At 36.0% G+C, this 13250-nt stretch overlaps 4 protein-coding genes across 4 annotated transcripts; 3 read left to right on the top strand and 1 right to left on the bottom strand.

Annotated features, from left to right (window-relative positions):
• Window positions 1-1346: 1346 nt before the first annotated feature.
• On the bottom strand, window positions 1347-4959 carry LOC107593662 (mannose-P-dolichol utilization defect 1 protein-like). The gene is made up of 7 exons (XM_016283498.1): window positions 4784-4959; window positions 4320-4385; window positions 4097-4229; window positions 3855-3940; window positions 3625-3743; window positions 3420-3530; window positions 1347-2840 (listed from the first exon to the last, which is right to left on the bottom strand). Exons 1-7 carry the CDS (start codon window positions 4899-4901, stop codon window positions 2718-2720), a joined length of 756 nt encoding a protein of 251 aa, XP_016138984.1. The 5' UTR covers window positions 4902-4959; the 3' UTR covers window positions 1347-2717.
• A 185-nt stretch (window positions 4960-5144) lies between these two features.
• LOC107593676 (metallo-beta-lactamase domain-containing protein 1) lies at window positions 5145-6627 on the top strand. The gene is made up of 2 exons (XM_016283524.1): window positions 5145-5643; window positions 5740-6627. Exons 1-2 carry the CDS (start codon window positions 5239-5241, stop codon window positions 5977-5979), a joined length of 645 nt encoding a protein of 214 aa, XP_016139010.1. The 5' UTR covers window positions 5145-5238; the 3' UTR covers window positions 5980-6627.
• A 1202-nt stretch (window positions 6628-7829) lies between these two features.
• LOC107593686 (transmembrane 4 L6 family member 5-like) lies at window positions 7830-10027 on the top strand. The gene is made up of 5 exons (XM_016283535.1): window positions 7830-8087; window positions 8656-8721; window positions 8955-9091; window positions 9282-9468; window positions 9642-10027. The coding sequence occupies exons 1-5, from the start codon at window positions 7896-7898 to the stop codon at window positions 9648-9650; spliced, it is 591 nt and encodes a 196-aa protein (XP_016139021.1). The 5' UTR covers window positions 7830-7895; the 3' UTR covers window positions 9651-10027.
• A 478-nt stretch (window positions 10028-10505) lies between these two features.
• LOC107593654 (lysophosphatidic acid receptor 6-like) lies at window positions 10506-13018 on the top strand. Its single transcript, XM_016283485.1, has 2 exons — window positions 10506-10555; window positions 11519-13018. Exon 2 carries the CDS (start codon window positions 11561-11563, stop codon window positions 12542-12544), a length of 984 nt encoding a protein of 327 aa, XP_016138971.1. The 5' UTR covers window positions 10506-10555; window positions 11519-11560; the 3' UTR covers window positions 12545-13018.
• Window positions 13019-13250: the final 232 nt, after the last annotated feature.

Below are 13250 nucleotides of genomic sequence, written 5' to 3' on the forward strand. Positions count from 1 at the left end.
AAATTACTGTAATTAATCAAAGATGTAATTTGAAATTATATGCTTGCAAATTGGTTGTCAGTGTTAAGACTAAATTAAATGTAATATGTATTGTCATTTCATAAGTCCTTTTAAGTGTCTGTGCATGAATAAGGTGAAATTAAATAGAACGCTATAATTTGAGTTTATATTAGAGAAATTATTTGCTCTTCCTGCTTTAACTGCTTTTAATATTTAGATAAACACTCTCATTAGATGCCTGTGGCTTATCTTTCTGCCATTTGCATTCAGCCGTCCTGTCTGAGTGCATGAGTACTATTGTTCAAGCAGTGCTGTTTAACTCTGTTTGTCTGCCTGCTCTGACATTCTTGATTGTCTTCCCTCTGTAGATCTAGAAAACAGAGCGACCAATTCATCTGGACCAATGGGAGACTCAATGGTACCAGTTACATTTGGGCAAAGAGAGAGAATTAAGCACACGAGAAATAACGGCCATGTATGAGTAACACTGGAACAAAAACAGGCAACTGCAGTGCAGGAGTGCATGCTATAAGTTAAAGTAGCATTAAAAATGACAGCCCTGGGAGAGTTAAAGTCACATCCAGCTAGACAGGCTTCATTTGCCAACATTAAACTACATTTTGAAAAGAAAAAAAAAAGAATATTATATATTATTGGGGTTTCAGGCTAATTGATTTCAGACTTCTTGAGGTGGTCTTAATAAAATAGCAACTGAATGCATTCTGAACCAGAACGAATACTGCCAGTATATCTTTCCATGCTTTCTACTTCACTGTAAAACCGAAGAGTTTAAACTAATGAAAGGAAATTAGTTTGTTTCACTCAAATACTACTGAAAGTGCATTGTACATAAAAGTTATGTGAACGCAAAATTTTATATTAGTAAGCAGAACTTCTTAAACTGACTTGAGTTGCAGCAGATTTCTAGTTCCCAGCATGCTTCGCGTCAGATTGTGTAAGGAGAATAAATATAATAAAGGGGAGATCTATTATTGTTTACTGCTCTGTTATTTTGGCATTTCAAGGGGTTTCTTTTATGTTGAAGTTTTATAGGTTTACCATCGTGGTGAAGAGTAGTGCTTGCGGATGGGTCGAGAATGGGCTTCAAAACTTCAAGGTGACTAACACTTCATGGAAGTACATAGTGATAGGATCTTTGATAGTTATATTAGCCCACGCTAGTGTGACATTGTTAATTAACATATAACCATGAAGATTATGAGCAAATTCCAATTCAAATCAGATTGTGGTTAACACGTTTGTGTAGTACAAAATAAAATGCAGTGGAGAATACTAACAGCAATTGTATTTTTATCGACTCTTTGCTTCTCTCTGGTGGTATAATTATGTATCACTGTTCATTAACTTGAACCATCCATAATGGATAAATGCAAAAACACAGCTTCTTATAAGAATAAAACAATTTATTTAAATGCTTTTTTCCCCCTACAACTGTTTGTGTCTTTTTAAAAGCCTTTCACACAACAGACACTACAAATTATCTGATGGAAATGTTTTACTCAGTGGTCAGAAGTACACTGCAAATTTAGATATGGGGGGAAAATAAACAAATCACAGTCATTTGTAATATTTCATTCATGAAATAAACCGACAATGAACAACAGATGTTCACAAGCAAAAATGGAAAATAAATTCACAAAATGTGTGCAAATATGCAATTTCCATCATTCAAATAAAATTGTCCTTTTACCTGCAGACAGCTTGAAACTTGCTTTTGATGGGTGCTTTGTAGTAAATTTCTATTTCACCAATTTGCCATTAGTAATGATTACACTCAACAGCATGGCTACATGTACTATTGCATTTCAACTTAAGAAATACAACAGTAATTGATTCACTAGTATCTATACATAACCTAAAGAAAACCCTGCGTTTTGTCAAATGCAACATAACGTCTTTTCTAGAGTGTGAAGCAACATGGGCATTTCAACGTTCTGGAAGACTTTGTGAAATAGTGTCCATATGGTTGGATTAGTCTACATAGAACAAAAAAATTATAATTTATTGTGGGTTATAATAGTTGTTCTAGTAGGGCTGCCTGTAGCATATGATGACACATATTTTCATTTGTGCACTTTTAAAGTATTCTGGTCATTTTCACAATTCTGAAATGTATATTTAAAAAAATCTTGGCAGACTTTTTTTCACAGAATTGTTGAATTCAAAATGGCTACATGTGTTTTAGTGACTATTCAGGGAGCCAGGGTAAAGTGAGCAATAAGACTGTAAGACAGTATGTCAGCAATAATATATGAAGATTTATTACATAATGTTTGTAAATGTATGGTTGAATGCAAGAATACAATGGACACCATTCCTTTCCCTGAGCTAAAAAAAATTAATAAAAAAAGGATAAAAACATTTTTACAGCCTAATTAAATAGCCCACAACCATAAAAGGGAATAAAAAGGGGGGAAAATTTTCAATAATTATAGAAGCACCCCTCACCATACTGGCTTCTTGGTCCACTTCAGGGCACCTGGAATACGTGAATGTGTTCATTATACAGTATTTGTGCCAGCCTCTCAAGTAAGCACTGATATGTTAACAATAAATGCTTTTTAACAAGTGACCAAGGGACAGAGCTTAATTTCACAAGAACCGTCATTTTGATTAAAGTACATCTAATTCCCCGATCGGCTGTTCAGTGCACTTTGTCAAACTGAGTGGTCACTGAATTTGCCTGCTGTTCGGATCTACTCAGTCTTCTTCCTGAGGGCAGGGCTGCTGTTCCAGTAGTAGAGGACCTGAGCTGCAATCACACCATTACAGAAAGAAGAAATGATGTAGGTGACAGCCATGAGGGAATCTCCCGTTTCCTGTACAGAGGACACATTAAAATGGGCATTTATCAATGGAACTATTTCAAACTGTTTTAAAATGAATATAAAAGCCAAAGAGGACCATAAACAAGTTTCACTACCATTCATTTTTGATGAGTATAATAATTTTATTCAGCAAGGATACATTAATCAAATTCGTTAGATACATTTTTACATTGTTCCAAAAAATTATATTTCAAATAAATGCTGTTGTTGAACTTTCTATTAATCAAAGAATCGTTAAAAAAATGTATCACGGGTTCCACAAAAATATTAGGCAGAACAACTGTTTTCTAAATTGGTAATATTAAAAAAAACGTTACTTGAGCATCAAATCAGCATATTAGAATTATTTCTGAAGGATCATGAGACACTGAAGACTTAAGTAATGGCTGCTGAAAAGTCAGCTTCACAATCACATGAATAAATTTCATTTTCAAATATATTAACATTAAGCTTTACATTTTAATTTATAATAACATTTCACAATATTAAAGGTTTTTTTGCAGCCTTGGTGAGCATAAGACACTTCTGTCCTCTAAAATATTGCATGACAGCTCATTATAGTGGTTTTACCTGCACTGTAGTGAATATGCGTGCCAAGGAGCCTGCAAACAGCAGAAACACTGAAATAGCTGATAGCTGTCCAGTGTGTCCATTTCTGTAGTTTGTACCAGCCTGAATTAACTGAAGACACAGAGAAAATTGGATACATTACAAGAAAAATATATTTCTGCTGGGTCAGCTGTTGAATAGCATTGTTGTTTTTTGGCCGGCTTACCCGTCCAAAGATGATGGCTGGCATATTAGAGGCTTGCATGGTAGTAACAACGGACACTGGGGTCACGGGAGAGAGTACGACTGCCAGCAGACCACAGTAGACTGCCAGAAACCCCAAACCTGCAAATAATCACAGCAGTCAAAAGGTGCGTCATAAATGTTGACATTTAAAATAAATGTGAGCAACACAATTTTTTTTAATTAGAAAGACATGTCGAATCGTCCTCTTACCTTTGATGGTGTTTCCTCCATAGTGCTGTATGAGAAAACCAATTGTTACAGTTTGAAGCATAAGGAAAAGTGCCTCACCCCAGGAACTGTCAAAAATAAAATACATGTTAATATATCTTTATGTACCCAGTAAACAGTTTTCCACTTTGTTGATTGATATTTATAAATGCATGGTGTTTGTATATGGACAAATGTTTACCAGACTTTAGCATAATTATGAAAAGGTGTGACTATTGATTTACCTGAAAGGGAAGCTGTTGGCAATACTGTAAGCCATGGTGCCTGTTATAGCAAACAGCTCCAGTAGCACAGAGTTAAAGCTCAGCCCCTCAGCACTTTTGGCACCAATCAGCTTTAGAATCTGAGGTAGTTTTACTGTGAAGAGACATGCACAAAGCATCAGTGTTAGAAGAAAATTGTTTGGGTTTTTGTGTGTTGTAAAGATGAAGGTGGGTGTTTTCATACCTAATACAGACCCAAGAATAATCCCAATGCCCAGGCCTTTGCTGATTACAATCTTCAGACAATCCACTATAGAAAAATCACAAAGAAGAAATCAGGATTCAGTATGACTTTGTAGGGGGTTGCATGAGAAAGTTTGGGCACAGCTAACCATATTTTTAATGCAAGCTACAGAGCAAACATTTAAAACAGACATCACTATTATTGGTATCTATAATTGGTTATTGTATTTTTGGTGAACTTGTTGCCACACCCACTGTATTATTCATAAACATCTTTCAAAAGTCGAACCCCTAAAGTCGATAATGCAGTTAGCACCAAAGCTGCTAAAACGATAGCTGTTCCGATATTTTACAAGAGAAAAATCCACTTTGTCATTGAATCGTTGTAAGCATACCAGGAAAGAAGCTTTGTAATATCTTCCAATTATCTATAGTTACCACTAAACTCATCAAATGTGAACCTACCGTGCAGAAGATTGAACTGCAAAAAGAACTCGTCGTAACATTTTTCTGGCATTAAATAATTAACCAGAATATCTTTGAAAGGGTCCATAATTGAGGTTTCTGCAACCGCTTCCGCCATGATGCTAACCAAGTCACGTGATGTCGTGCGCTGCTGTAATTCGTCTCCTTTATTTATGGAAACTCTTCTAGTGACTTGTGTTCCCACGACTTGCGGCCCAAATGATTTCTTAGTTGAAATGTATTATTAGTAGTAGTAGTAATACCAGTATGTGTATAAAATTTGACTTGTTTTTTTCTGTCAGCAAAAGGTGGTTCCATATCGCCGATGTAAAAAGATACCTTGCTAGTTTGTCCTCAGTGACACTCCGTAGAAGCGATAGTGAAAATGGAATTTTAGATGTGGTAATTTTTTGTTTCTTTGCAGCACTCAAGTTATCCCAATTACACAGGCTGAAATGAACACGAATCGCTCAATAAGAAAAAGTGAATCGGGACTAAGTTCCGACATTTCAGGCCAACCGTATTGCGTCTCAGTGTTGAAAGAGGGCTACTGCACAGCTGAATCAGACGGGACGTTTAGAGCTGACGGCACTATCTCTTTAATTACCGGACCACAGACTATTCTGGTAGACACCGGAGGTCCATGGGATCGAGACTTTCTGGTCGCAAAACTGAAGGAGAAGGGTCTGACACCAGATAATGTTGCTACAGTAGTCGGAACCCACGGTCACTCTGACCACGTGGGAAACTTGGGGTTGTTTCCAAACGCCAAAATAATCGTGGGATGTGACATAAGCGTGGGGGATCGATATCTGCCCAACCAGCTCGCTGAGGGAGAGCCATACCCTATTGATGATTTTGTAAGTTATTCACATGTCATATATGGCCATAATTAGACTCTTCTATGTACTGAAGTAGCATACAAGTATAATGAACTGATCCACTTTATCCACAAGGTATCCGTCATTCCCACGCCTGGCCACATGGGTCGAGATGTCAGTGTCCTGGTGAAGGGAACATCAGAGGGGACGGTCCTTGTCGCTGGAGACTTGTTTGAACGTTGCCATGATGAAGATTCATGGAAGGAGCTGAGCGAGAATCCTCAGATACAAGAGACCAACCGACAGATGGCGCTGCAGATGGCTGATGTGATCATTCCCGGACACGGGCCATTATTTAGGGTCCACAGGGAATAATGGCATTGACGCACTCCTGGACTTGAGTTGTTGAGCAATTATGAAACCTTGATCACAAAGAACACATTCATTTATATCACCAGTCTGACGCAGGGATTTTAAAATTGCACCTTGGTGTTGACACTGTACAGCTACTGTAGATGTGAAATGAGAGCACTTCATTTATCAGTGTTGACCATTCATACTTCAGTCTTAGTTTTTCAGTTGAGTGCTCAAGGCAGTGACACACTTGCTTGGGTTATTTTTAGGCTTATCTTGTTTTTAGATCATGTGACAATAGATGGCTATGGAAGATATGATTGTAACTCAGCAGTAAGTGAGGTTAAAGATGGGACTTTGACTAAAATAATCTGGGGATGTACATTTTATGTGTGGCATCTTAATGCTTTGTATAGGGTTAATACAAAATGAAACCTTTTGGGGAAAAAAGGCTACTGTTGTGAATTTTTTGTACTTTTAAACCGTTACGTACAGTCACAATAGGCAATTATATAAAGTTATCAAGAGTAGCAACATGCAATCTAAGACATTTGCATGATTTTTAATATTTTTTTGTGTGACCTAAATGTTAAATCATTGCTTCATGCTAAAGCTGTTTGCCATGGCTTGTCAAAATATATGCTTTATGATTATTTTGTCAATATAAATATGAATTACAGCATTTTACTGTGTTTGCATGTGTTTTTGTTCTCATCCTCATCCCAAACCTTCTTTAGGACCTGCAGCATCAGCTTAAGAAATGAATTCTTATTCAGGTAATATTTAAGCACAGAACATTTACTCTACACGAGTGCTGTCAAAAATAATGGATGTAAATTGCTTTTAAAAGTTATAGTAAGTGTTTACTCGCTGAGCTATTGCTGTACAATATTTTACATTTTGTACATTATTTAGGTCAGAAATTAACTTTACTTGATGTTAAGGTCAGGTAAAGTTCATTAATGTCAAGTTTCTCACAGTGGTTAACCAAAGAATATGCATTCAGGAAAGTCTCACCTCTCGTTTCATTATTGCCATGGCAGCTTATGTTGATGGGGTATTTGAGTGTTGTGGTAAACAAATCAAGAACCAATGTGGACTTTATTAAATAAAGTAGTATTTGTTCTACTTTTCAGACTCTTCTTAATAAATATTACTATATATCTGATTTGCGCTTGACACATGGCACTGTTTTTCCACTAACTATAATGATACAAAATGTTACGTCTTCTCCCATTATCGAAACATTAACATATATGTACCTTGATCCATATACCTGGGCATTCAAAGGGAGTTTTTTTTTATCAGATTTAGCTCACTTCTGAGGACAATTTTGTCCCAGAAGTAAAAATTACCCAATAGGTTTGACATGCAGTCATTACATGGAATACAATTATGCAAATATCTGATGTACTAGTGTGAACTTGGTCAGAGTTTCCGCTGCTGGTTTATAGATTTTTCGATAAGAGAGCATGTGGGATCTGAACATAAATGCAATAAAAGGTTCAGAGTTCAGTAAAGAGCCACACGCAGGCCCACACCTCCAAAAATTAATAACATTCACTGATATCTGGCTTTAAAGATAGATGCCAGGATATAATAATTATCATATGACATCACTGAATAGATTATATTGCAACCATTGCACCTATTGAGGTCATATGTATGATTGGCTAGCAATAACAGAAGCTTTATAAGAACAAAGTTTTTGACAGAGTGACATTGGTAATTCAAAGTACAGTCATCATTTTTATGGCAACTAATAAATCATTAAAATGTGACATCAGTAACTGACCTGTTCACAGGTAGGTGTGCTAGTCTAGTCATATACAGTATATAATTCATCCTCTCCTCACTTTAGCACTCGAGAAGAAAGGCTTACACAGCTGAAGTCTACTTAATATTTCTCATTTTTAATTAAACAAAATATTTACATCATGTGTACAGGAAAGTGCTCCAAGTTTATTGGCATCTGTCTCTATCCGCTGGCACTGCTGTCCATCATCTGCAACATTTTTCTGTTCTTCCCTGATTTTCAAACCATTTATTCCAAGGAGGAAGCAGAGGGACTCTACCGTCTTACAGATGAGATCAAATACATGGGAGGTGTTGTTGGAGGAGGCATCTTGGTGAGGAAATTCTACTCTTTCTCATTGTATTGTCACTGAGTTTTCCCTGACATTTCTGCTGGTGTTGTCTGACCAGTTTATAGGCACTATTTACATGAATATCCTAAAAAGAGAGCATACTTTGTAGGCTACATATCTTTAATATGTGACCCTGGACCTCAAAACCAGTCATAAGTCGCACAGGTATATTTGTAGCAATAGCCAACAATACATTGTATGTATCGATTTTTCTTTTATGCCCAAAATCATTAGGATATTAAGTAAAGATCATAATCCATGAAGATATTTTGTAAATTTCCTACCATAAATATATAAAAAATGTATTATCATTAGTAATATGCATTGCTAAAGGACTTTATTTGGACAACTTTAAAGGCGATTTTCCCAATATTTTGATTTGTTTGCACCCTCAGATTTCAGATTTTTAAATAGTTGTATCTCGGACATATAGGTTACTATATCAGTGGAAAGCCCTGATGTATAAAATCCATTAAAAAATTTATCCTCATGACTGGATTTGTGGTCCAGTGTCACATATATTGATATAGCTACTGTTTTTCCGTTTTAGGTGTTGATCCCTGCGATCCACATCCACAGCACAGGGAGACAAGGCTGTTGTTCAAACCGCTGTGGGGTAAGTTTTTCCAGGGTCATGGATTTGAATACACTAATACACTTCAGTAATTGAAATACTGCCTAAGCATTAAAGCTGGTGTGTCTACTTTACTTTAAAAAGGAATATTCATCAAAATAGAAATATTCTATCAACATTTACTCACCCTCATGTCATTCCAAACATGATCAAATATGCTCTTCTACATTTTCCATTTAGTGACCCTTGCCAATTGTGTTGTATTTGCCCATTAGATGTTCCTGTCCATTATCTTCGCTGCAGTTGGTTTGGCTGGTGCCCTGTACAGTGGCATTATAGCTGTGTTTGGACTGATTCGTGGACCAGTTTGCATGCTTGAAAATGATACATGGAGCAGACCATTCCTAAACAGGTATGAAAATGAATGGTCCGTCCCATTTCAAAGGGCCTAAGAGGTTGTTTTCCAAAATGAACATTTATTGAAAAAATGTATAGAGAGGAACAAAGGCTCTCCCTCTCTCTCTATGTCCCTATTAACTGTGTTTGTGGAGAGTTACTGTTTTCTTTTTCTTTAATGTGACCATTTTTGTTGTTGTTTGCAGCACTGAAAGCTACTTGGGAAACACTGACATTTGGGAAACTTGCGAAGAGCCAGAAAATATTGTGGTGTTTAATATTGGCCTGTTTTCTGCCCTGCTGGTGGCCGCTTGTTTAGAGCTGCTGCTCTGTGGATTCCAGGTACTCAACGGTCTCTTTGGCTGCATCTGTGGTACATGCAATCACAAAGAGGTATGTACTTTAGATACAAAGGTGACTTCATTTCTAAAGGTCAAATCATTCATTTACCGCATTTATTACTAATAGTCATGCAATATCTAATAGAAAGATTGATTTATGGTTTCAGCATGGTGTCTTACACAATTTTTTGATAGTGGATCTAAATTATGCTCTATTTCCTTTAGGTGGCATAAGTTCAAAATGACAACAGCCAGATAACACAGGATCAAGATTTATCACCAGACACGTATCAGTCTTCATTATCGATCTGTGACCTTTAGCAAATGTGGGAGTGTATAGTAATAAACAAGAAAGGACCTACAAAATGTACTTCACTGACTAACATTATATGTTGTCTATAAAAACATTATTTAGAGATTGAATAACAGATTGAGAAAATGTGGCAGAACAACCTTACTTCTAATTTCCAAATAAAAATAAAAATTGTCCATTTTTTGTATAAATGTAAATAAGTTTTTCTTTCTTATTTTATCCAGATCTTTTAATAATAGTCAATGTTATGTTAATATTAATGTATTTATGTTAACATGGCAAAATATAATAAAATAATGTTCTTCAAAACATTTTTTAAGTTCACTTGCTGAATTACATCTGTACATGTGTATCAAGAGTAATAGCATATTCAACCACTTTTATGTCAGGCAGGACTTTTTTGACTATGATCTGAATGTACCCAGATGTTTAAAGCATTTTACTCTTTAAAAAAAAAAAGATTTAGCTAGTGTATTTGGTTGTAGTGGCTGAAATAAAACTCATAAAACGCCATTTTAACTGGTCTTGGGTTACTTCTTTATTGCACTTTTGTGATAATCTATGTGACTTACTACTGAGGAGTTCAATGTGGTTCAGTGTGGTTTTTGGAGTGTTTCTGCATGTATGTTTGTGTTCATTCATTAGTATTTTAAGCAGTATAAGAGGAGACCTTAAAAAGAAAATGACAAGCAGCGGATTGCTTCTGCTCTCACCGCAAACGCATTTCCTGAAGTAAACTGAAGAGATGAGACTGCAGCACAAGAGACGTCTTGGTTCATTGGCATCAGTACCAACAGAAGAAACTCTCTTCTAAAAAACACAAACGGTGAGTGCAATTACAACATCCCCATAATCATTTTCTACATGTTAACTTAGGTTAACAGATACAACTTTAAATTTTAATAATGGATTAGTAAGTTTTGAACTTAATATCAACTAACATTAATAAATGCTATATAATTATTGTTCATGTTAATTAATATAGTTAATTAAATGTAAACAAATGAAACCTTATTGCAAAGTGTTACCAATACTGTAAATGTAAAAGATTAAAAGAAATTCCATGTATATTAAAGGTATTTGACTTCACTGCCATATGGCATATCTATAAATACATTTAAAATGGCATGTTTTTGGGCAGTCCTGACTTTTAACAACTTCTATAAAAGTAATGCATGTTAGTCTAGAGGTATTCTTTTCATTTAGTATGCAAGTAGCATACATAGGCTATAAATATATTTTAATAAACCACGCAAGATTGCTACTGAATTGGACAGCTTTGACATTTCTGTTAACTCATTTTCTGTTCTACTGTAAAAACATCACTTATACAACACAATAATAATAATAATAACTAATAAGACAATTAATAAGACAATGAAGTAAAGACAGTATCAGAACATACAGAAGTTTTCTTTTTTCTTCAACTTTTTTAGCTCACATAATTGGTGTGCAACATTTTTTTCAATAAAGATGACAAATGTGTGGGTGCCAGGATGGCAAGATCTGAAACTGTACCCTTTATGAGACTGTTCATGTCACTTGACCTTTAGAAATACACATTTCAACCCTATACTCATTTCTAAACACTTTGAGTAGGAGGAAAGGTTTATTCTCAGACACTTTTGTATTTCCTACGCACACAAACTACTATACATTCTTGCAATACTCTGCTGAACATATTGAGCAAATAATCAATAACCAAGATCTCTTCTTGATGCAAAGATTGTTAGGCATGATATTGACATTAACCATCATTACACAACCATTTGCTTCTCTGTCATTACAGGCCATTGAAGGTTAGTCAAGAAGATAAATCCTGAGATCAGCGATGTCAAATCTTACGAATTTGACATGTCCAAAATCAGAAAAAGACCAGGTTTTTGTGGTTGTGTATTCAGTGGTTTTCATTTTTGGACTAATCCTCAACCTGACCGCACTTGTGATTTTTTTCCGTAACTCTAAATCACGCTCACACACCACCGTGTACATGATTCACCTGGCCTTTGCTGATATTATTTTGGTTTGTACACTTCCTGTGCGGATCTATTACCACGGGGGGCTGGGGGTTCCAAACCTGAAAATCTGTGAATTTGCTGGTGTCATACTGCTAAGTAACATGTACAGCAGCATCTTCCTCCTCACGTGCATTAGCCTTGACCGTTGCGTAGCAGTCTGCTTCCCGCTGTCTTCTCGTGTCCGTGAGGGACGCAAGAAAGCATGGTGCGTGTGTCTGGGAATCTGGATCCTAACTATTACAACAAGCTTGCTGATCTACTTTCAAAAGAAGCAAGACAATACACTGCACAACATCACATGTTTTAGTAGTTTTCCTAGAATTTCGACTCAGAAACCTGCTCTCGCTTCCACTCTAATTGTCGGGTTTGGGATCCCACTGACTGTTATAATTGTCAGCTCATGGGGGCTCATCCGAGCTATAAGTAAAAGCACAGCTGTCCAGACTAGCGACCTAGTAGACAGCGGAAGGATTAAAAGGATGATAATAACAAACGTTGCCATCTTTCTGTTTTGTTTTCTGCCATATCATGTTATGCTCGTGCTACTTGATGACTATAAAAATCCGTGCTCACTGTTAACAGCGTACCAGTATAGCCTCATGGTAGCCTGCCTGAATGCAATGCTGGACCCCGTGGCGTACTACTTCACAACGGAGACGTTTCGAAGAAAAATGGACGTTGACGCTGTACACAAAAAATGGCAAATGAACAGTCACAGCTCAGAAGGAAACAACTGCTCACATGCCCACAACGTGAGAGCATCAATGGGGTCTATTCAACTCACAAGACCAAAATGAATGTTCATGTAGGCTAGGTCTCTCGTGCTTACATCGACATAGTTTACATGACAATTGTACACATATAGCTATCTGCTTTTGTAAGAAGGAAACAAGTTGAGAGATAGAATAATCATGTATGACTCAAAGGTTTTAATAACAAAAAACTAAATAAAAAGAAAAAAAGAACTGTCTTTTACATTTCTGGATGAACGGCTGACTGCATGCAAGCACAGTATGTGCAAAAATAAGTGTTGTCTTTATCATATATGTATCTCTGATAAAGTGAGTAAATGACTCATTCAGTCATTGATGTGCAACCCCTATTTTTTTCACAACGAGCTGTCACTGGGAAGCCATTGTAATGTAACAGTATGATAAATTAGGATAATTTTTTTGATGAATACATGCAAAAGACAGTGAACTTATTCTAAGAGTTAGATTAGAGCATTATATTCTCATCATGTTTTTCAGTAATTATTCATAACCTTTCAGTTTTGCAGCAGTTTTTGTTCACGTATTTCAAATGTTAATATTTGTAAGTATCGGTGCATTATAATTTTGCATGTGCATTTTTGATATGTGCATGGCATTTTGTTACTTTTCCATATAATAGAAGACTATATGGACATATGTGTTTAATTTAACATTGCCTGCTTAGAAATTCCCTGTTACATAGTGAAAAGTTTTGAAAGTTTTGATATTAGTTGTTTGAAAAAAAAACACC

Source organism: Sinocyclocheilus grahami, unplaced genomic scaffold (assembly GCF_001515645.1).
Source record: "Sinocyclocheilus grahami isolate Dianchi unplaced genomic scaffold, SAMN03320097.WGS_v1.1 scaffold10.1, whole genome shotgun sequence".
Classification (NCBI taxonomy): Eukaryota; Metazoa; Chordata; class Actinopteri; order Cypriniformes; family Cyprinidae; genus Sinocyclocheilus; species Sinocyclocheilus grahami.

Coding starts and splice junctions, on each gene's coding strand:
- LOC107593662 (XM_016283498.1), bottom strand. CDS start 4,901: ATGGCGGAAGCGGTTGCAGAAACCTCAATTATGGACCCTTTCAAAGAT. Junction 4,386..4,783: donor GCAGTTCAATCTTCTGCACG/GTAGGTTCACAT, acceptor ATTTTTCTATAG/TGGATTGTCTGAAGATTGTA. Junction 3,531..3,624: donor CAGCCATCATCTTTGGACGG/GTAAGCCGGCCA, acceptor CTGTGTCTTCAG/TTAATTCAGGCTGGTACAAA.
- LOC107593676 (XM_016283524.1), top strand. CDS start 5,239: ATGAACACGAATCGCTCAATAAGAAAAAGTGAATCGGGACTAAGTTCC. Junction 5,644..5,739: donor CATACCCTATTGATGATTTT/GTAAGTTATTCA, acceptor TTTATCCACAAG/GTATCCGTCATTCCCACGCC.
- LOC107593686 (XM_016283535.1), top strand. CDS start 7,896: ATGTGTACAGGAAAGTGCTCCAAGTTTATTGGCATCTGTCTCTATCCG. Junction 8,088..8,655: donor TTGTTGGAGGAGGCATCTTG/GTGAGGAAATTC, acceptor TTTCCGTTTTAG/GTGTTGATCCCTGCGATCCA. Junction 9,092..9,281: donor AGCAGACCATTCCTAAACAG/GTATGAAAATGA, acceptor TGTTGTTTGCAG/CACTGAAAGCTACTTGGGAA.
- LOC107593654 (XM_016283485.1), top strand. CDS start 11,561: ATGTCAAATCTTACGAATTTGACATGTCCAAAATCAGAAAAAGACCAG.